The sequence below is a fragment of the Chelonia mydas genome, chromosome 1 (assembly GCF_015237465.2).
Source record: "Chelonia mydas isolate rCheMyd1 chromosome 1, rCheMyd1.pri.v2, whole genome shotgun sequence".
In the NCBI taxonomy this organism is placed as follows: Eukaryota; Metazoa; Chordata; order Testudines; family Cheloniidae; genus Chelonia; species Chelonia mydas.
The window spans coordinates 259,974,480-259,997,887 of NC_057849.1; the positions used below are offsets into that span (position 1 = coordinate 259,974,480).

At 43.3% G+C, this 23,408-nt stretch overlaps 1 protein-coding gene across 7 annotated transcripts in view; it reads right to left on the reverse strand.

Moving 5' to 3' along the window:
- Positions 1 to 2,928: 2,928 nt before the first annotated feature.
- Positions 2,929 to 23,408, reverse strand: part of LOC102940459 (activating transcription factor 7 interacting protein) — a 169,757-nt gene continuing 149,277 nt past the window's right edge. For 4 of the 7 annotated variants that reach the window (XM_043544660.1, XM_027826477.3, XM_043544644.1 and 1 more), the window contains 2 exons: positions 9,935 to 10,047; positions 2,929 to 8,568 (listed from right to left, as the gene is read on the reverse strand). In XM_043544660.1, the coding sequence (XP_043400595.1) occupies positions 8,152 to 8,568; positions 9,935 to 10,047 (530 nt within the window). In that variant the 3' untranslated portion in view covers positions 2,929 to 8,151. Of the gene's footprint in view, positions 8,569 to 8,915; positions 8,964 to 9,934; positions 10,048 to 23,408 lie in introns of those variants that run through there. The other 3 variants (XM_043544651.1, XM_037883370.2, XM_037883383.1) reach the window with 3 other exon arrangements.

The following is a 23,408-nucleotide window of genomic DNA, read 5'->3' on the forward strand; positions in this document are numbered from 1 at the left end:
TTAAGGGATGAAGTTTTCAGACTGCAAGTCCTTTGAAAAAACAGCTTTGTAGGCCCAGGGAGTAGGCCCACTGAACTACGCCCAGAGCATCTAGGTCTTTGCCAGCCTCTCAGGTGCTGGATTTTCAGGGCAGGTCAGTAAAATCTCAGCATGGGAAGTGGATTTAGTTAGACCATATTCATCTCCCCTGGCAGGGCTCCATTCTCCTCTCTTAAACTAGGATTCACTTAGTTACTGATTGGTATCTTAGGGCAGAGGTCCTCAAACTGTGGACCGGGGGCTCCATCCAGGTGGTCCACGGACAATTCCCTCTAAGGTGCGTGCCTGGTCGGCTGCACACGAGAGAACGAAGGGCCACCCACTGAATTAGTGGAGCCGCACAGGTGTGGCTTCACTAACTCGGTGCCTGGACTCTGGAGACTATGCACATTTAAGGTGAGGTGGTGGTCTTGGGAGGAACAGGGGGTAGGTGGGAGGGGGCAGTGGTGTGAGAAGAGAGGGTGGGGGGAATTTGGGATGTACAGGGCTGTGGCAGCCAGAGAAAGAGGCGACTTTCCCCAGCTTCAGGGCTGCGGCTGCCAGTGAGAGATCCCCCTCCCTCCCAGCCCCAGTTCGGGGGCTGTTGCGGCAGGGGAGAGAGGGCGTATCCATCTCATTAGAAAGGTAAGACTACTGATATTAAAATACGAGTTGTGTGCACTTTTATTTGTAGAACAAAAACAATTTTTTAAAAAAATATAGCACTTTTATTCAAAGCGCTTTACAATACTTAGCTAGCAGTACAAACAACATTTGGAAAGATCATTAAGCTGACTGCCAAGACCCTCAGCAATTTTGAAGTGGTCCGTGAAAAAAAAAAAAAGAAAAGAAAAAGAAAGCTTGAGAACCACTGCCTTAGAGCATCTCTATATTACAGCCTGGCCGACACATAAAACTTAGCTTGACATAGCTAGAGGTGAAAAATCCACCCCCCTGAGCTCTGTAGCTATGCTGACCTAACCCCTATTGTAAATGCAGCTAGATTTGCAGAATAAAGGGCCCTAGCTACGGTTGCTAAGGGTGGCAGTGTTTCTACAGCCATGGTTTGTGTCACTGTGGGAACTCCACTTCCCCAAGCAATATTAAGTAGGTTGACAGAAGCATTCTTTTGTTGACCTAGCTACGTGTATGCCCAGAGGTAGGTTGGCACAGCAACAGTGCTCAGATGTGTGGATTTTTCACACCCCCTGATTACCACAGCTATGTTGATTTACGCTTTCGGTGTAGATTGGACCTTAGAAATGTGCATTACAGCTAGCGGGGTAGTGGCAGTTGTAACTGAGGTTTTGGCCATGTTCCCACTGTTTCAATTCCTCAAACTTCTCCAGGCTTTGGCTTGGCCTGAAGGGGGACTCTCTTTTATATACGTTGAAAGGGGGACTAAAAGGTCTTTCCAAGAAAAGGGAGAAAAAAAAATGCCTTTCTCCTGTTCTTTAGGTGCCGCTGTAATACAAATTATTATTTAAATAAGTGACTGCTAGCAAGAAAACACATTTTCTTATTTGGGGAATACCAATTGAAACTGCGTTCTCCAGAGCTGCTCCCTTTTCCCCTGCAAATTAAGAAATAAAGGTTGAGCCCCATCCCTGTTCAGTGTGCTGGGACCAGACCACACTTTGAGTGCTTAACTGGGCCCTAATAAAAAGAAAAGAAGGACTTGTGGTACCTTAGAGACTAACAAATTTATTTATTACTAACTGGGCCCTAACAACATTCCCCCCCCGGGGCTCTTATGAAATTATACCACCCCTCCAGGCCAGGGTACTGTGTGATAAAGGGCATTCTGCAACTAAAGCCCAAGTCACACTTGCCAACTCATCCTTCCATTTACACCAGTGCAAAGTGCATGTAAAATGCTGCTCATTCAGCAGGGTTCTTTTGCATTCACTTTGCACGAGGGAAATGACAACACAAGGTGCAAGGCAACAGTGAATGAACTGATCCCTTCGTTTATGCTTGCAGAAGAAAGCTGAGGAGCTTAGGCTTCAAGCGTAACATGCTGTCCCCAACTGCTACATACTCCCCTTCAGTATACGGTAAAACCTGTGCTCTGTGCCATCTGGAACAAGCAGATTCTCATCTTTAATGACCATTTTTAAAGAAGCCCTTTGTGGTTTCATATACACTTTTATTCAGCCTTTAGCTAATGACTGTCTATACTTAGCTTGCAAATTTTGCTGGTCCTTTGGTTGGTGGCTTGAGCCAGCTTTCACTGCAATTGCTGTAGAGATAATAGCAGTACTTAGCAGTTAGGTTTGTGCATCTTCAAAACGCTCTATCCAACATTAATCCTTGCACTGCAGGTGGGAGCCAGGTCCATAATTCCTATTTTAAACTAGAGCTGGGGGAACTGAAAGAAAAGGTAAATGACTTGCCCAAGGTCCCACAGCTGTTCAGTAGCAGACTGGGAAGGCTCATTTCCCTCTCCATTCTACTGCCTTGTAGTAACTACTTTTTAAAATAAGCTTGTGAGTCTAATTCACATGTGTTGGGAAGGTGGTGGTGGTGATGGTGTGTGTGTGGGTGTGGGTGTTAAATGTCAGTGTCCTGGCTCCTTTTCTCCACTCGGGTTCTCTTTGCTTTTGTGAAGTGCTGTAGGTGCCTGGAACTGCAAAAGATGCTAGAGCAAACCTTTTGAGAAGTCAAGGAAAGTAAAAACAACCCTGTTAGTGGTCCCAGAATAATTTCAAAGCCCAACCTCCACTACTCAACAATTCAAAGAAAGTGGTAATAGGGTTTAAAAATCTGAATTCTTGGAGCTCACCCCAGATCTCCTCTTCTCCCCCCAGCCAGCAGCATCTTCAGTGGGGAAAGAGGCACACCTTGCCATTTGAGAATAGACAGAACTCTCCTGGGATGAGCAGAACCAACCACAGATGACTCACAGTGTTAAAAACCCAGTAGTTTATTTCAAAGTATAAATTTCAGGCTTTGTGGACAAAACCCCATGACAGTTAACACTTGTACACACACTAATCTACAGTACATACAAAAAATGGGGAGAGCTTGCAATTGCCCAGTTTAAATTGGGCATTAGATAGGTCCTACATTATCTTTATTTACATGTTCAGCTGCAAAAGAAAAATCATGTTGTGAGTCTCCTACAAAGGATATTGTCCGTATGTGTTTTTTAATGGCTGATAAATTACTAAAGCCAAACTAGACCCCCAAATGCCGACGCAGTTACCTTATTTACAGATATAACCCATTAAATCCAGACAGCTCTTTAAATATTTTTTTAAAGAAAGAATGCTCAGGCTGCACAATAAAATGAGAAACAACATCAGTTTTAATAGATTGATTAGATCTGAAGATGAAAAATTAAAAAAAAAATTCATTTGCATTCTCCATCTGTTCCTATGTTTCACGCTCCCCACCAGAAGCTGGTTGAACGGGATCTTGGTTGCAGGATTGGTTAGACTCGCAGGCTAGCTTGAACCCCTCTGAACTGTCAATACTTTTGTACTTGGTGCCCACCCCTACCAAAAAAGGAAAGTCAAATTAAAAAAATATATATTTAATATATCAAGCCTTTATTTTAAAAATCTGGATAGATTTTTTTTGTCGTCGACTAAATGAAAATACTACAAAGTTTGTAAGAAGGCAGAATCACAGCTTAGTTGTATACAGTGTTTGCAGTACTCTAATACTGGGACACTGCTCTTCAGGGAACAAGAACAAAACTAGGTAGTTTTGGTCTGTCCTTTCATGTAATATGATTTCTGGTTCATTAGACACTTTAGGCAAACAGCATAAGAGAACTGACCAGGTTTGTTACAGTACGATACTGTGCTCAGAGCCTAGCAATTCTAGAACTATTGGGCCCAATTTTGCTCCCCATGAAGGTTTTGCTACGGTTTTTAAAGGATGCAGGATCAGGCCCTTTGTGTGTAAGGTGAAGACAGCACAGGTATTGCCACCTTCCCACCCCATGCTAAAAATTCAAGTCAGGATGGGCAACTGTCTCAGTGCTAGTGCTAGATAATCTCTAGACATGGATGGTGGTGTAAATAGTTTGGTGTAGCAGGTTTTAATATCAATTGCTATTCAGAGCACTTAAATATTTAACACATGCTTGACTACAGGCATTAAGAGAATTGTACAGCTATTGTACCTGCAATTTCTGCAGGCTGCTGGTGCAGGAACAATGATGCACAGACACATTGTGCCTGCAGGTTACAAATCAACACCTTTTAGGGCTTAGTTGCCTGAATTTGATAAAGCTTTCTCAACATAAGCTGAGAAATGAAGTGGGGGACAGGCAGATCAGTGGGGCTGTGGCAGAGGGAAATTCAATGGAAATTAACAGCATTTTGCCAACAGCACTCCACTTGTGTACAGAAAGGAAACCAATCTAATTCCTCTCCCAACCAGAAATTGAATTAAATTACACTACTCATAACCTGGAAATCAGATCCCAAGAACTACATAAAAGAAAAGAACATGTCAGAAATGAAGGTGGGAAAAATAGAGCTAAAGATACAGTACTGTATTTCTTAAAACTTGGAGAACAAGCTCCATCTTTGTATTGTTATATACACAGTGGCAAGAGCAAAAACTGTAAGCAAGGAGCACCCACACACTATAGTACTGAGAACATGGGGTGGGGGGGGTGGGGGAAGAAAACTCTGACAAAGTGCAAAACAGAGATTAAAAACAGCCTTGCCCCTTAATGTCACTTAGATACTTTAGTACATTTAAAAACAAGTGTTGAGGCTTCCAACAATCCTAACTGGGACAAACACTTCCACAGAGAGCTCCTTCCTAAAAATGCACTTCATTTACAGTCCTGTAGTAAGCAGTCCAACAAATATTTTTTGTAATACTCTGAAAGAAGGTATTTTGCAGTATAACCAGTTATTCCAGAATGTCTGTTACAAGCAGAAGTTTGAAGTTTTTAAAACAGTTTTATTGCTTCTATGGGCTAACAAGTCTAAAACAAAAAAGAAACAGAAGTAGCCACAACAGGGTAATCTAGGGGGCCACAGTGTGACTTCCAGCTGAGGAGCTCAGCACGGCTCCAATTGGTTAACATAACAGAGATAATGCCCATTGCAGAGAACAATTCTATTCTGAAAGTGACACTGTAAAACGGCATAATGAGGACTCCTATTTACGGTCTCTGATTTCCAGATCAGCTAACTTGGAAGCCTCCAAACATAGTCAGGTATCGAAGGCAAGCTATGTTCCTGCTGATTCACACATTGTCACCACCAACTAAAGATTCAGCAGTTGCAATTTATTAACATCTCTTTGGGCAAAGCAGAATCATTCTCCCATAGTTGTGTTGACTCCACAGAATAAGCGGAAACTTTTTAGTCGCCCATATGGTTAAAACACATCAAAGACCACCACAGACTGGGAGCAGATCTGCTGAGCAGGTCACTTATTCCAGTCACTTTTCAGAGTTGAACCACATCTTACTATTTTGTAAATAAAGCCAGTTCACCCAGTTCTGCTGCTTCCCTTCAGGGCCACGAAATCAGCTTGAGATTTAAAGAATTAAAACTGCATTTCCGTCTTCCTTTGTTTAAACACACAGTCCAGCTAAAGACAGGTTGCACAAAATCTCCAACGAACACAATGGTAGGACATTCCTGATAACCACCATTTCCATCAGATGAAAGGAATGGAAAGTCAGCCAAGGGGACCTCTCTCCAGCAAGACAGGGCCAATAACGGTCAAGAACTGAATGAGGGAAAAACACATATTACAGACATGCTCACATGTGAATGGTGTGGACTGGAGTCCCAATGGAAAGGATGTTAAACAAGCAACATCCATCCTAGGGTGTGGGTCCCCTCCTGCCCCCTTTTAAACTACAATCTCTCTTTGCACTGAAATGTCCTCCATCTTCCTTTGGTACTGCTCCAGACAGCTTATTAAAAGTAGTCCAAGGAGAACTAAATATGTCCTAAGATGGTCACTGTAAAAACACAGTTAGCCGCATTAAGATCCAACTTTATATAAATAGCCTAAAACGTACAATTAAGCAGGTCTTATCCTTGAAGGTGGCAGACAGGACGGTGGTTAAAAATCAAGGAAATGTCAAAGCATTATTGATTATTCGCACCGGGGAAATGAAGGTGGCTTTTATTCAGTGGAGAGTTAAATACCATGGAAAAAATGAACATGTGTGAACCGTCTCTTGGGATACTTGAATTCCTAAACCTTCATTCACTGAGATCAGTGATATTCCTGACTACAGCTGCTAACACGAAAGATAAAACAGAAGTTCCACAGGAGAGAATGCGTCTTGTTCATCTGAAAGGAATGAAAATCCCAGCAACAGGAAGGAGTGATGGGCATGCGAGAACATAAATGTTACATACAATAGGACGGGAGCCCCTATAGGGGGCTTTACAATACAGTGTTATTTTACTGACACAAGTTCTTTATAGGAACAAAATAAAGAAGCCATACTCCCACAACACATTTTGTCAACATGTTCTGGCATTTAGACTTTTTCATTTCCAACCTCATTTTATAGTTTAAAATCCAGTAGTTTCAAGAGACGAGAGCAAAAAGGCTTCTACTGTGGCTGGGCAAGGCAGTGAAATGGGTAAAGGATGGCTCCTTTCCCTGCCCAGGAAGTTGTTTGACTCTGCTGGGCAGGAAAGAAGACAAACCAGCTCTATTCTTCCAAAAGATGGCAAGGTAGAATCTTACCTGCCACATGTGTGTTTAGATCTGTGGATCTGTTCAAATCAGGCCATAACAAATGCCTGGTGGAAAAGCAGCTTTCCTTTTGGCTCAATTCATAAACATCATGAAAGGCCCTATTGAAGTTTGCAATTGCTCTACAACTTTTGGGCCAATGGGTGAAATAAGTTTTCCAAAACTGTGTTCTGGATTTGGTTGTTTATCCAGTGGAGACAGACTAGGGGCTGGGAGAAGAGATGGGGATGGGGAACCAACATTATCTTGATACCTTTTTGTATTAATACAGCATCCAAAGCATGTGGGATGAAATGGAAGACTTTCAGTGCCACACAGATTTCCTTTGGCCAATCTAGCATGCCGCCTTCCCAGGAGAATAGGGAAGGGTGCTGATGCAGAATACTGTCTGTATAACCTACTAACCATCTTCATGGGATAAAACCAGCCACTCAAGAACCGCCTGTTGCATTGAATGATATCACAGGTGCAAATGAACCCAGAGATGCCAATGCTACACTTTCTGGGGTCTGTCAGAAGAGAGCAATTGTATGGGGGCCAGGAAGAGGAGCAGCAGCAACAGGAGGCTAGAAAGGGGACGAAAAAAAATAGCACACCTAACCAACACAATAGAGATCTGGCTACATTTATTTCTGAAATTACTCTTTAAGGCACAAAATAAATTTAAAAAAACAGGGCTGGAAGTATGAGAAGGGGGCAGAGAATTATCTGAGCTACAAAGAGAAAATGTGAATGAAGTCTCTACAAACCAGTTTCAGACCTGATTTGATAATACTCCCAGATTCTAACCGGGAGGTGTGGAGTGGAGAGTAGTGGGGGTTTTCTTGCACCACCTCCAGATTTATACACACACCCCTCCTGCATTGGACAGACTCAAGATTTCTTTCCCTCTGGAGAGTGGACGTGTTTGTAAGATGAAACCAAACTACTCAGTCTTCCAGTTCAAAAGAAATCAGACCCAGAATCCTTTCCCCTCACAACCTTCTTACTGAGTTGTAGGGAGCAAGTGAGTCTGTTCCTGTCCTTGTGTTAGCGCCATTGTAACTGTTCAGCACGTCACAGACGTGTTGTGTTTGCTTCGGGCAAACTGTGCAATGTATGATCTTGTTCCCAGTCTGAAGCAGAATCCCAGTTGTCCAGAATCCCCTTGGATAAAGGGTAGGTAACTCTGAAAGGAGCAGCCATGGGGAAGAGGAACATTTAGATTTCAAATTCCCAAGGCTTGAGCTGTCCAGAAAAATAAGGTCTCTTGCTGCAGGCTGAGAATTAAATTTTGCTTTGGGTTCTCAATAGATGTAGTGTATCACACAGGGCTGTCCAACATAATCCTAAAGAGAGTGAACTGAACAGTGAATTTTGTGTATGGGATTAAAATCCCAAACTGGAGTCACTCTTGATAGTGGGAAAGTTTTAATGGCTCCAAAGGTCTCTGGTTTAACTGCTCTGGGAAGAGATCACATCTGTGGACTGGGGGTCACAGAAAGGTCCAAAGCGTCCATAAATATCCTTAGCCCGAACTGCAAAGTAATATTTGCTGCCAGATACAAACTGTGTGAGAGTGCATGCCATAGGCAACGGGAGGGCCTTTACCTCCCCAATCTTCTTCCACTGGGAAGGCATGGTGGCACTCGGGTCCTCATGGTAGGCATACAGATGGTAACTGTCCACGCTGGCACAGCTCCGGTCCACTTCCATGACGCTCCATGACAGCACAATACCATTCTGGCTCTGCACTCGTGCCAGCTTCAGCTGTGGCTTCTGAGGCAGGGAGGTGCTGGCAGCTTCAGGGGGCAGGCGTGGTGGTTGTGGGGCCTCTGGCAGTGGTGCTGGGTGCACAGGACGTGGTGGCTCCTAAGGGACATACAAGGGATAAGAGAAAAGGTCACAGTCTGTAATGAGGGCAGAAGGATGCACACATCACTGTTTCCAACATGGATGCATTCTGAAGGCCTGACCCAACACACTAACTGAAGTCAATCGAAAGGCACCTATTGACTTCATCAGGCATCAGATCAGCTAATAATTATCAAACAGAAGAGCTTGAAGGTTCCGTGTTTCAAGGCAGGTAAGGCCTGGGAGGATCAGAACACAAGGCCCTCTCTTACCAATGGAGCTGTATTTGAAATTCAAACCAGTGACTTTCTCCCCAGGGTAAGATGGGTGAGTTTAATGGTCTCACTCAAGGCAACTCGAGTTCCCAACAGCTGCTATTCCCAGAACTCCATGGACAGAGGTGATGCTGATATCTAACAAGACAGTAATCAAGACATTTTTGATTCCAACTCTACTAAAAAATAGAATGATAAAAAATAAACCCAGTGACCCAGGCTCTCTGCTGGTGCAAACTGACACAGTTCCATTGATTTTAATGGAGCTGCCCCCAACTTATCCCAAGCAGTCAATCTGACCCAGTGTCAGCTATAATGAAAAAGACAAATCACTCAGAAGGGGTTAAATTCAGCATTACAAAAAATGGAAAACCAAAACCTGGTGTCGACCGTTATTTTCAGCACAACCCTGAGTAGGGAGCAGATCACATTGTGTCCCTTTACAACCACCACCAACAGCGTAACCCTAAGATAAGAACAATCCTCACTTAGCATCCTGCACCGAGACACAAACACCACTAATAACCGTGCTGAGAAACTGCAGGAGCCAGAGCCCTCTCATCCCCCCATGATAATCTCTGGCACAAGAAATGACTCGCAGGTAGAACAGTGCAGAGGAATGTTTATTATTTTGAGAAACTGTCCATGATTTCCATTGTAGCTATCCCTGTTTGCAGCTGAGATCACAGGCCATATTCCTTAATCCCTTGAAGACTTGAGTTCTTTGACCGAGCACGTTTTCTCAGCACACCTTGATCCCAGGAGGGCCCTGGCACACATCTAGTATTAAAGTGCAGCAATTCTCAAACTGCTATATAGGCCACTGGGGCTTTGTGGCGCACTTGCTGATGGCGAGCTGGCAGGTCACGTGGGTCTAACTCTCCTTGTTTCATGCTGCTAAATCACAGTAAATCCTAGGATTTCTTTTCCATGTAAGCAATTGCTCTAGTTGTGGCAGCTTTGTGAGTGAGATGGGAGGAGCCCACAAGGGCTCGACTAACATGTGGTCCACACTATGAAATACTTTGAAAACCATTTATGTTGAGACAAACCTGTGAATAGAGACACAAATGTGGTGACACTTTGAAGCCATGGATAACTGTACTTACAGCATGCACCTGTGGTGGCCGGTGATGCACTGTGAGTTGAGGGCCTCCAGATCCAAGGGTTAGCCCGTTGTTCACAACATACGCAGTTGTTTGAGGCATTCGCATGGTCAAACCTACAAAGACACCAGGGGGAGAGAAGAGATACAATCAGGACACTGAGTAGTCAATACCTTGGGCCAGCCAATCAGAATGCCAGAGGACTGACCCTTTATGAAAGCTAAGTAAGTATTTTTTATGAAACTCCTCCTCAGACAGCTGGAAAAAGGCTAGATGGGATGGGCCCTAAAAGGGGAAGGAGACACAAACAGAGCTGATTCTCTCCTGCAACCATCAGGGAGCGAGAGTTAGGCAGATGCACATGTTGGGAGGGGGCAGAAGAGCAATGCTTGAATGTCCATCCCAGGAGCCAAGAATCCTTAGTAGCACCACAAGAAGTGATGCAAAAGATTCTAGACCACAGAGATCATGAGAGAAAAAGCAGATTAATTTGGGGCCCAAGGAAGGGGGAAAAAAGCAGAAACCCACTGCAGCAAAGTAATGTTTACCCAACGTACCAGTGCCAGAAAGCTGCACTGTGGATGGCAAAGAGAACTGGGTTTCACCCCATTTGAGAAGTGTTTATCCACAGAAGGCCATGAATGGTTTTTATGAACACTTATCCACATGAACTGGCATTAAATGAGGCACTACAGAGAACCCTGACTAGGGATGGACTAGATGACCTTACAGGTAGTGCCTTGGACTTCTGATAATTACCAAGGAACTGTTACTTACCTTACAGTAACTGTGGGTCTTCAAGGTGTGTTGCCCCTGTATATTCCACTCTTGATGTGCATGCACCCCACACACTCAAGTGCAGATTCTTTTGGCCAGAACTATCTATTGGGGGCTGCCCCTGCACCCTGCGTTTCCTTGTGTCCCCAGCCAAAGACACAATGGGTGGTGTGTGCTCATTCACCTCTCAGTTCCTCACCAATACAGAATCCAGGTACTCCACAACAGCAGGGAAGGAGGGCAGGTCAGGGAATACATATATGTAGACAACACACCTTGAAGAACCACAGTTACTGTGAGGTCAGTGACATTTTCTTCTATCTATCTACAGTCCACTGTTGGTGGCTCACCAGTAGTGACCTAGATCACAGGAGGTGGGTGCCAGGAATCTACCTGAACAATTGTTAAACCGCCGTACCAAAACGAGCATCAGATCTTGATGTGTTTACAACAGACCAATGCTGGGTAAATGTATGCACTGAACCCCAAATAACTGCCCTATCTCTCTAGTACTGGAACATTTCTTAAAGAATCTTCAGCAGCTACTTGAACTTCTCTCGTTGAGGGAGCTCTCACTCTCAGTGGTGGATCTAAGTTTGCTATTTCATAGCCCAAAGCAATATATATGGAAATACAATCAGACATGTTGATATAATTTGACCTTTCACTCTATCCACATAAACTACAAATAATCTCAGAGAATACCCTAAATGGCTTAGTTCTATTCAGAAAGAAAGAAGGCACCCTAGGGTGTAAAGTTTAGTTTCCCTTGATTGGAATGTGACTTTGGAAAGAAAATAGGTAGGCATATTACTTGGTTGAGATAGAAATCAGAGACTACCTTCAGCAACAACTTGGGGTGAGGTCTCAAGGTTACTCTATGCTTCAGAGAAACAGTGAATACAGGTCCTGCCATTAGAGCTTGTATTTCTCCTATGCTTCTGCCAGATGTTATTTCTACTAAAAAGGCTGTTTTAATGGAAACCTGGAGCAGGGAACACGTAGCTCAATTATGGATCCATTAAACCCATCAGTACAATGTTGAGATAACATGGAGGGGGAGATTCTCTGACTGGAGATATACTCTCATAACACCGGAGATGCTGGCAAACCAGGTGTTAACTCATGCCAAGATCCCCATGCCTCAACTGAATATTGACAAATACATAGCTGGAATCAGTCTGGCTCACTTTTGTGTTAGTATTCTTAAAATAGGTATTAGCATTCTAAGAATGTGTGTAGTATTTAGATTTATTGAATGCTTGTGAGTTGATGCATGCACTAATCTCATTTCTGTATCCCATATTGTATGGTAATATTTAAGCATTTGCATGGTAAGCCTTTGTAACTGTGTAAAACACCAGACAGGAGAGAGACGTTAACTAATGTGAAATGCTCATCTCCAATGGAAGATGTTATGTCCTGCCCGAGAAGGAAGACCCATCGACACCAATGGACTAGAGTGGAACACTAAAGAGGACAAAAGGCTTTGTTGTCTACTCTCACCCTACCAAGAAGATAAGTCTACCAAGTGAACTCCTCCCATCAGCTGAGTTTGCAGCTTAGAGCAGACAGTGGGAAGGGAATAAAAACCCCTAACAAGGAGGAACTGTATCTCGTTGCTGATTGGATTCTGGGGGCAAGGTTTATAGGCATAAGCACGGGATCCCCAGCTGCTTAGCCCTAAAGGACATAAACAGCTTGCTTATTTTAGAAGCTTCTATTATCTTTTGACGCTTAAGATTGTAACTCATTTGTGTATGTATGTTTATCTGCTTTAATCTTGTAAATTACTCTTATTTCCTTTTACTAATAATAAATCTGTATATAGTTTATTATAGGATTCGCTACATGTGTCTTTGGTGTGAGATTTAAGGTGCAACTGACCTGGGGTAAGTGACTGGTCCTTTGTGTCTGGAAGGAACATAAATATTGTTGTGATTTGTGGTGTAAGAGACCATCTACCACAAAGGTAGGCTTGCTTAGGTGACAATATAAATTGGAGTACCGAAGGGGACTGTCTATGACTCCATGATTAGGCTGTTACAGTGTACCTGAGGAGTTTACACCTGATAATTGGTTGGTGAAATCTAAGTACAGAATGCATAGCCAATTTGGGATTTGTGAACTGGTTCCTAACAGTCTGCCCTGAGGTTGGTACTCATGTTCTTGAGTCACTACAGGACAGCTTGACAGGGCCTTTCAAGGACCTAACTACTGTAGAGTGTGAAAATGTGAAATACGCCTGAACTGAAGAGTAAAAAGCTGAAATGACTTTCAGGGAGCTCACAGATAGCCCAGAGTTCTTGATTGATTGCAGGCAATCAAGTATATCTGGTAGCTGAGTTTGAAATTGAGGTAACTGGTGGTGCTGCTCCTAAATAGAGAACATTCCACTTGGTAGAGTAAGCAAGCCTAGTGGAGTCCTTTCTAGTGGGGATGAGAATGTTCTGTACTTCATCTGAGCAAGTCCTCTCTAGTGCTGTTAACCAGGCAGCATCCATGTTGTGAGGTATAGGGAATGTAAATCTGGATGGAGAATCTGTCAGTCTCTGAGATATATAGCTCAGACATAGGTGAGGCTTTTCGCAGGAGTGGGTGGGTGAGATTCTGTGGCCTGCGTTGTGCAGGAGGTCAGACTAGATGATCATAATGGTCCCTTCTGACCTTAGTATCTATGAATCACATCTGGCTGAAAAGGCAAACAGATGCTGGAGGATTCTTCTAGTCTGAGAACCAGAACAGCCCCAGCCATGCTGGAGCTACCATGATCACCTTGGCTGAATTCTGCCTGAGCTACCCGAGTACTCTTGGGATCAGTGGAATTGGAGAATAAGTGTACATTCGGCCAGGGACTAGAGGATCAGAAATATATTGGACAGAGATCCCCAACTGTGCTATCCTCTGGAAAAGAGCTTTTGACATTTCTTGACATTTTTTTGGTGGCAACAAGTTCTATGGTCGGATGATCCCACCTGAGAAATAAGTCTTGGACAGTAGTATTCTTTACTGACCACCCAAGGTCATTTGTAAGCTGTCTGCTGAAGTGATTCACCATCACATTCTGCAAAGCTGGTAAGTGTACTACTATCGGAGTAGTTGTGTGATGGACACAGTAGTTCCATGGGCGTACAGCTTCCCGGCAGAGGAGCAGATCTTGCTCCTCTTTGTTTGTTTATAGAATACATGCCTGTGGTGTTTCCCATCATGATCTAACTCAGAACTGGGAGGGAAACCGTGCACAACCAACAAACGGCCCTCGGCTCCAAAACATTTACGTGAAGCTGGGCTTGAGAAATCCACATGCCTTGTGCCTGAGAGCTGTTTAAGTGGGCACCCCATTCCGGTGTGAAGGCGTCTGTCAGTGTCTTTGATGGGGATGATGGAGAGACAGGTTCTCCCTTGCACATTTTTAGAGGGTCTTTCCACCTGTTTAATGACGACAGGATTTCTGGGGGCATGTGGATTTTCATATCAAAGTGAGCATGCCTCACTGATATACAGACTTCACCTTTGCTATATGAAACAGCTCAAGTCTACATATATACATACGCAGGAGTCTATGTGCTCTAGAAGCCTGAGACAAGTTCTTACAAATGTCTTCAGATGAACTTGAAGTTGATTTGTCAGACTGACTATGGCTTGGAATCTTTCTGTAAGTGAACTCATCACTTAAGTACAGACAACACTGGATTCCTTGTCTCCTGAGATAAGCTGCCACTACAGACGGCATTTTGTGAATACCTTTGGCACTATCAATAGACTTAAATGCTAACCCTCTGTACTGGTAGCATAAATTGCCCACCTGAAACCCAAGGTATTTTCTGTGGGCAGGATTAATAACTATCTGAAAATAAGTGTCCTGGAGGTTGAAAGCTGAATACAAGTCATGTGGATCTAAGGTTGGAATTAGCAAGGCCAGAGTTAGCACCTTGAAGGAGAGGTTACTCACCTTGTGCAGTAACTGGAGTTCTTCGAGATGTGTGACCCTATGGTGTTGGATCATATTAAAGAAGTTCTGTATTAAAATCACAAATGAGTTTGATTCCCCATAGTTTAAATTCCAGGGTATTACTAATTAAGAGGTCTCTTGGTTTTTGGTACTGTTTCTCTCCCTCTATGTGTGAAACTTGCAAGCTGCTAATTGCGTTAGTACATTCTAAGACAGAGTCTGTTCTCAAAACAATTCACACACAGAGAGACTCAAAGCAATACTCTGTAACAACAGAAACAGCATCCAGAGACTCCCCGCCCTTTTGTTGTATTAACAATTGTGATTAAAATAGAGATAGAGGATGTTTGTGGATGGATGCTTGGTGTGGATAATAATTGAATGATCAGGGAGGTGCCAGCCTAAGAATCCAGTGTCCATCGGCTGAAGAAGGCGTCAAGTGGAAATAACCAGAGGACCCCCGGAGGGCAGACTGGAATCCACCCAACAGCCTCAAGAATGGGAGAACCAAAGAACAAGATAACATCTAGCAGCACGGAGCCGTCAGGAATGTGCTATCTGCTGATTGATTCAGCAACAGCATGATGAAGCAATTCCCATAGACTGGCATAGGAAGAAATTCCTATAAAAATAGACTCTAGAAAGTGAGAACTTTGGGGTCTGATTCTGCAAACCAACTTCCAGGAGCATCAGATGAGCATCTGACAAGGCCCTGCTCCCTCCTCATGTCCAGGCCACGTGGCCAGTGGCTTGGCATGAGCAACTCTAAGGCTGGTAACTATGATAACAACCGTGCAGAACCTGTGTGTGTGTGTGTTTGTATGAATGAATGTGTGAATAAATATGAGACTGAATGGAATGTTATAGCTATAACTAACTGCTTACTATGATTCTTTCTGTATTCACAATAAATGTGGTATTCTGCCTTTTCCTCTTTAATAAGATCCTGCTGGTTTTTATTTTATTGGTATAACAATGGGTGCTCCACTTCAGAAGCTTGTGCACCCCATGTGCTTTGATCAGAGAGTTTTGGAGCTGTGCCTGTTTGGTGAGGGCATGCACCTTGCACATCCTTTTGCCCCACACCAAGGCTACACAGGGCCATGCAAGCAAACCACCCTCGATTCTTTCTCCGCTGCAAAGTCCCACAGAGGAAACTCTGAAACAGAGGGGAGGAGGTTGGGCAGAGGATCACCCTTAGGGGGACACATCTTGAAGAACTCCAATTACTGCACAAGGTGAGTAATGTCTCCATCCTGAATAGTGTCCCTCTGGGTCCTCCACTTCAGGTGACTATTGAGCAGTACCCTCAGCTGGAGCGGGGAGCTTTAGAGCTGTGTGCAAGACTGAAGACAGGAGTGCATACCTAACGGAAACATCTAACCTAGAAGCCTAGACCACTGCATAATGTTTGGAAAAGGTATGTATGGAAGTCCCAGTTGCAACCTTGCAAATCTCCATAACAGGAACATGTCTAAGTCACGCCACAGAGAGGGAGACACCTCATGGAATGGGCTAACATCAAAGAAGAAGGTTGTGTACTGGCAGATTTATAGCAAGACATAATAGAGCCAGAAATCCACCTGGAGAGCTTCTGGGTGGAAATTGTGGACCCTTTGGAATTGCAGACCTATCAGCAATTGATACAAACAGTCTGGACAACTGGTTTGATTATGTCCTGATATAAGGCTAATGCCCTGCTAATGTCCAAGGTTTGTAAGCAGTATCCTCCCTGGACTGATGATATTTAAGGAAAAAATTGGGAGATGGATAATTTGGTTTGTAACTCAGATGACACCTTCGGTAAGAATTTAGAATATGGACATAATAAAACATTGTCCTTAAAACAAATTGTAAATGGGGGTGTTCAACATCCCCCATTTCTTCAATCCTTTGGGCAGAAATGATAGCCACCAAAAAGGCAGTCTTCATGGATAGGTTAATTAGGGAACAGGTAGCCATCAGCTCAAAGGAAGGTCTCAAAAGACACATGGAGTACTGAGTTCAGATCCCAAAGAGGAGCAGGCTCTTTAACCTTAGCAAAAAGGTTCCTCAGCCCCTGATAAACCTCACTATTGAGGGATGAGCAAACACTGAGAAACCCTCAACTGAAGAATGAAAGGTTGTTATTGTCACCAAGTGGACTCTGACAGAACTCACACATAATCCTGTCTTTTTCAGTTTCAGAAGGTAGTCCAGCATAGCCAAGAGGGAAGAATGAATGGATGGAAGACACCACTGGTTATACCAGTGGTTGAATCTCTTCCCCTTTGGAAGGTAATACCTTGTGTGGATTCCTTCCTACTGTTCAGAAACTTCTGTTGTTCCTCCACAGTACAGGAAGTCTCTATTCCTGCGAACCATCAAGGAGCCAAGCCTTGAGGTGAAGAATTCCCAGACTGGGACACGGAGTCCAATCAGCATCTTGAGAGAAGAGATGAGGAATGGATGGAAGGCTCATTGCCTGACAAATGGCCAGGTGAATCAGGTAAGGATACCAGGCTTGCCGTGGCTGTGTTAGAACTATTAGTATGACCTTGGCCTTGTTTTGTTTGATCTTGTTTACTATTTAGTATTAGAGATGTCAGGGAAATGCATACAGAAGTCCCTTTTTCCAGGGAATGAGGAAAGTGAAGGCTCAACCCCCCCTCACACAAAACTGTCTTCTCTTCTTGTTGGTGATGGTGGTGAAAAGATCCACTTCTGGAAACTCCCAGGTCAGAAATATGTGATTGAGAGTCCAACTCCTACTCAATCTTGGGAGAAGCATCTGCTGAGTACGTTGGGCATGGTGTTTTATATGCTTGGATGTTTCACTGCTGAAATGATAATGTGATTGGCTTTACATCAGTGCCATAGCTTTATTGCTTCATCACAAAGAGAAAGGGATCTCGTTCCCCTTATTCGATTAACGTAAAACACGCAAGCTATATTGTGTGATAGATTTGTTTCTGATTAATGGGAGAAAGTGAAGACAGGCACTCCTGAGTGCCCTCAGCTGCGGAAAGTTAATGTGCAAACAAGCTTCTAAGGCATGTGTCCCAGAATGGTATCTGGCACCAAGATGTGCTCCCCAGGCCAACAAAATGCATTTGTTGTTATGGTGACAGTTGCAGAAGGTTGGATAAAGTGGACATCTGCACAGACACTGTGAGGGTCTTCCACCAATAGAGGGCGTCTACTTGATAAAGGTCTGATATTGGTCTGTCTAGACTGTGTTTATTTGCCGAGTAAACATTCTGAACCACCCCTGGAAACAGCAAAGGTGTAACCTTGTATAATGTGTTACAAAAGAACAAGCTGCCATATGTCCCAAAAGTTGGAGACAATTTCTTGCTGAAGTCTGCAGGCTTATTTGAATCCTTGTGATAAGGTTTGACAGAATTGAGAAACTGTCTGTAGGGAGGCAGGCTCTGGCTGTTACCACGTCTAAGAATGCCCCTATGAATTCTAGTCTATGTACAGGGATCAATATCTGGATACCTAGCCCGAGGAACAGTGACAAGGCTGTCTGTATGGTGGAAAGAACCTTGCTGTAAGACTGGCCCTTGATCAGCCAATTGTAGAGGTATGGAAAAACTATTATTGCCTTCTAATGAAGATAGGCAGCAACCACTGCCAGAACCATCAAAAATAATCTCGGGGCTGAGGAAAGTCTGAGTGGGAGCATCTGGGCCTTCACAACATCCTCTGGCAAGGAGTTCCACAGGTTGACTGTGCGTTGTGTGAAAAAATACTTCCTTTTGTTTGTTTTAAACCTGTTGCCTATTAATTTCATTTGGTGGCCCCTTGTTCTTGTGTTATGACAAGTAAATAACACTTCCTTATTTACTTTCTCCACACCAGTCATGATTTTACAGACCTCTTTCATTTCCCCCCTTAGTTGTCTCTTTCCAAGCTTAAAAGTCACTCTCTTATTAATCTCTCCTCATACGGAAGCTGTTCCAGACCCCTAATCATTTTTGGTTACCCTTTTCTGAACCTTTTCCAATTCCAATATATCTTTTTTGAGATGGGGCGACCATATCTGCACGCAGTATTCAAGATGTGGGCATACAATGGATTTATATTGATGCAATATGATATTTTCTGTTTTATTATCTCTCTCTTTTTTAATGATTCCCAACATTCTGTTCGCTTTTTTGACGGCCGCTGCACATTGAGTGGATGTTTTCAGAGAACTATCCACGAGGACTCCAAGATCTTTTTCTTGAGTAGTAACAGCTAATTTAGACCCCATCATTTTATATGCATAGTTGGGATTATGTTTTCCAATGTGCATTATTTTGCATTTATCAACACTGAATTTCAGCGGCCATTTTGTTGACCCATCACCCAGTTTTGTGAGATCCTTTGTAGCTCTTCGCAGTCTGCTTGGGACTTCACTATCTTGAGTAGTTTTGGATCATTTACAAATTTTGTCACCTCACTGTTTACCCCTTTTTCCAGATCATTTATGAATATGTTAAATAGGACTGGTCCAAGTACAGATCCCTGGGGGACACCACTATTTACCTCTCTCCATTCTGAAAACTGACCATTTATTCCTACCCTTTGTTTCCTATCTTTTAATCAGTTACCAATCCAGATGACCTTCCCTCTTATCCCATGACAACTTACTTTACACTTAAAAGCCTTTGGTGAGGGACTTTGTCAAAAGCTTTCTGAAAATTTAAGTACACTATATCCACTGGATCCTCCTTGTCCACATGCTTGTTGACCCCCTCAAAGAATTCTAGTAGATTCCAAATTATATTTTTACACTTCATTTGCCAGAGTTTATGCTCCTTTCTATTTTCCTCACTAGGATTTAACTTCCAGTTTTTAAAGGATGCCCTTTTTGTCTCTGCTTCTTTTATTTTGTTGTTTAGCCACAGTGGCACATTTTTGGTTCCCTTACTATGTTTTTTAATTTAAGTTACGCCACTATTATGTTGTCTTTTAAGAGTTTCCATGCAGCTTGCAGGGATTTCACTTTTGGTGCTGTACCTTTTAATTTCTGTTTAAGTTCCTCCTTTTTGTGTAGTTACCCCTTCTGAGATTAAATGCTATAGTGTTGCGCTGCTGTGGTGTTTTCCCCCCCCCCATACGGATGTTAAATTTAATTATATTATGGTCACTATTACCAAGAGGTCCAGCTATATTCATCTCTTAGACCAGATTCTGTGCTCCACTTAGGACTAAATCAAGAATTGCCTCTGCTCTGGTGGGTTCTAGGACTAGCTGCTCCAAGGAGCAGTCATTTAAGGTGCCAAGAAACTTTATCTCGGTATCCCATCCTGAGTCAATATGGGGATAGTTGAAATCTCCCATTATTATTGAGTTTTTATTTTTATAGCCTCTCTAATTTCCCTGAGCATTTTACAGTCACTACTACCATCCTGGTCAGGTGGTCGTTAATATATCCCTACTGCTATATTCTTATTATTAAAGCATGGAATCACTATCCATAGAGATTCTATGGTACAGTTTAGTTCATTTAAGATTTTTACTTCCTTTGATTCTATGCTCTTTCACATATAATGCCACTTCCCCACCAGCACGACCTGCTCTGTCATTACAATATATTTTGTACCCTGGTATTACTGTGTTCCATTGATTATCCTCATTTCATCAAGTTTCTGTGATGCCTATTATATCAATATCCTCATTTAATATGAGGTACTCTAGTTCACCCATCTTATTATTTAGACTTCTAGCATTTGTACATAAGCACTTTAAAAACTTGTCACTTTTTAGATGTCTACCATTACATGATGTAATTGAATGGGATTCTTTTCATTTGACTGTTTCTCATCAGATCCTATCTGTATTTTATCATCTTCCATCCTCTCATCCTTACTAGGACATAGAGAATCTCCATTAATAGATCCTCCCCTAAGGGATGTCTCTGTCCGAACCACGTGCTCTTCGCACCTGTGTGCTTTCCCAGCCCTTAGTTTAAAAACTGCCCTACAACCTTTTTAATTGTAAGTGCCAGCAATCTGGTTCCATTTTGGTTTGCGTGGAGCCCATCCTTCCTGTATAGGCTCCTCCTTTCCCCAGTTCTTAATAAAACTACACCCCTCCTCCCTACACCATTGTCTCATCCACGTATTGAGACCCTGCAGTTCTGCTTGTCTAACTGGCCCTGTGTGTGGAACTGGAAGCATTTCAGAGAATGCTACCATGGAGGCCGTGGACTTCAATCTCTTACCTAGCAGCCTAAATTTGGCCTCCAGGACTTCTCTCCTATTCTTCCTTATGTCACCAGTACCTACATGTACGACGAGCACCAGCTTCTCCTGAGCACTACACATAAGTCTATCTATACAGAGCATGCTGCTGCTATCAGCCACATCTAGGAAACCTTGTAACAAAGTTCTAGCCAATATCTGACCTTCGGTTATGATATCCTGAAACTGCTCCCACTGTTCTGCTAGAAGATGTTCAATAAAAAGTAAATTTTGAATAACTGGAGTGATTGTACTTTGCCACTAATACGTGGTAATTTGTTGTCCTAAATTGCAGGGTTGAGGATAAATAGGTTTATGGCCAAAAAGGTCAAGGAGCTTTTGGTCCTTGTCATACAGGGTTGATTTGAAGTGGGGTTGTATGTCACTTTCATTTGGAACTTTGACCAAAGAGTTGGTTGTGGGGTGTGAAAACAAAAATTTGGAGTCTTTCACTGGGACACAGTACTTTTGATCATTTTTCTTGCACGTGGGTGGGTTGCTGGAGTGTGAGATAGTTTTGATAGGATCTAAGAGGGCTTAATTCATGGGTAAAGCCATTCTCACAGAAGGTCACATTTGCAGAATGTCCCAAGAGTTTATTGTGGGATTCCCAGACCTCCTCTAGTGGGATCTACAATGAGTCTACAATCTGTTTCACCAGGTCCTAGAATTTTTTGAAAGGATAATCCAGGGCCTCATTCGGGGAAGATGAAAAGATGTTGTTTTGTGGAGTAGTTTCTATATTTGCTCTGGCCTCTTGTTCTTCAAATGTGTCCTCTTGCAATTGAGGAAGAACAGAAGGATTAGGAGATTGCATGTCCTGATGACAGAGGGTAGGGTCTCACAGAAACTGTTGACAATGAATAGCCAAAAGGTCCCATTATGGCCACTGTGGGGGACCATAAGGCACTGGGCTGGCACTAATTGGTGTTCATACCACGGAGAAGGAGCAGGAACATGTCCCTCATGTAAATAGTCTCTCTCCCTGTAATTATCAGGGAGGGAGCCCCAGTAATGGTAGGTAGAGGAATCCTGGATAGAGATAAGGGAGTCTGATGAGCGATCTTTCTCCATGTCCAAAGGGGGTGTGGGGGAGCTCCGAAATTGGCAGAAAATCCAGCGGTACTGGAAAGAGCTGTAAACCCAGTGACTGATATCCTTGGTACCAATCAGCTCGGTACCCATTAAGAGAGAAGACTCTGGCTCATCAGAGACATGCAGATCCCTGGATTACCTAAAGTCCCGTGGTATCGTCTCCATTATCTTACCTGGAAGAGGGATCTACTTCAATTAATGCCTCGTACAAGACGTCAGTACCAATGATACCGAGCACCTCGAAGAGTGTGAAGCATAAGGCCACTTAGCCTTCTGGGGTACTGAAGTGGTCATGCAGCTAGGCACCGAAGGTTGCATAGGAAAGTCAGTCGGTATTGCCCTGCTAGTAGCAGACAGCTTCTCCTTGTTGCGCTGGTCAGACTAAAATGGTACCAAAGATTGTTTAGGCAATGAAGCATGTTTGCAACTGTGGCTCTTGGAAGAACTCAGGGCCTCAGAGCCGCAATTGATACTGAAGGAGCCTGAAGCCTCAAGAGTTTCCAACTTCATGTCGGAGGGTTTAGAAACAGTTAGTTTAAATGGAGACCAAGATCTTTTTGGGGTAGGCTCTCTGTGAGGAGAGCTGGAACTCTTTTTCTTAGAGGCCTCCCCAGTAACTTCTGATGATTTCTCCTTCGAAGGTCTGGGTGAATGTGATGCCGAGGCAGATGGGGCATAGGGCCCCTTGATCTGGATTAGAGGCAAGAGAAAGAGCACACCATCATGAGTCGTTTGAGTCTGATCTCTCAATTTTTTCTAGTATTGTTCTTGAGGGCTTCATAGAAATTACACTGACGGATGTGCTTGTCCCCCAGACAGCGAATACAATGGGAATGTCCATCACTGACAGGGATAATGTCCTGGCAAGTGAGACAATGCTTGAATCCTAGCTTACCTTTGTAATGGAGGAAAGGGACCTCCTCCTCAGAGAGTACGAAGGGCAAAAATGAGTGAATAAAATAAAAACCCTCCAAATGCAAAATAAAACTAAACACTGATAAGGGCTAAACTATACTAGAAAGCAAGCTTAACGAACAGCTAAGCTGGCTTGGCTAGTTGCTCTGTTTCAAGCCAAGGTGGTTGAGACGGAACTGAAGGCAGTTCACTGGTTGGCCCTATATAGCCTTAGCACGGGGCATGAGGTGGTATAGGGCAGAGTGCATGCACAAGCCTAACGGACATTGCTACTGAAAAATCTCTAACCAAAGGCACATAGGTTGCATGTACACCAGAAGTGAAGCCCCCACAGGGATGATACTCGAAGAACCTGAGCTTGTGAATGAAGGTGTTCAATTGTCTCAGGACCAAAATAGGGCACCAGCCCCCTTCCTTTTTGGAAATCAAAGTAATGGGAGTAAAAACTCTCTCCCTCCCCTATATTACTGAGGTACTTCTTCCACTGCTTCCAGATTTAGAAGTGATTGCACCTCTGATGTAG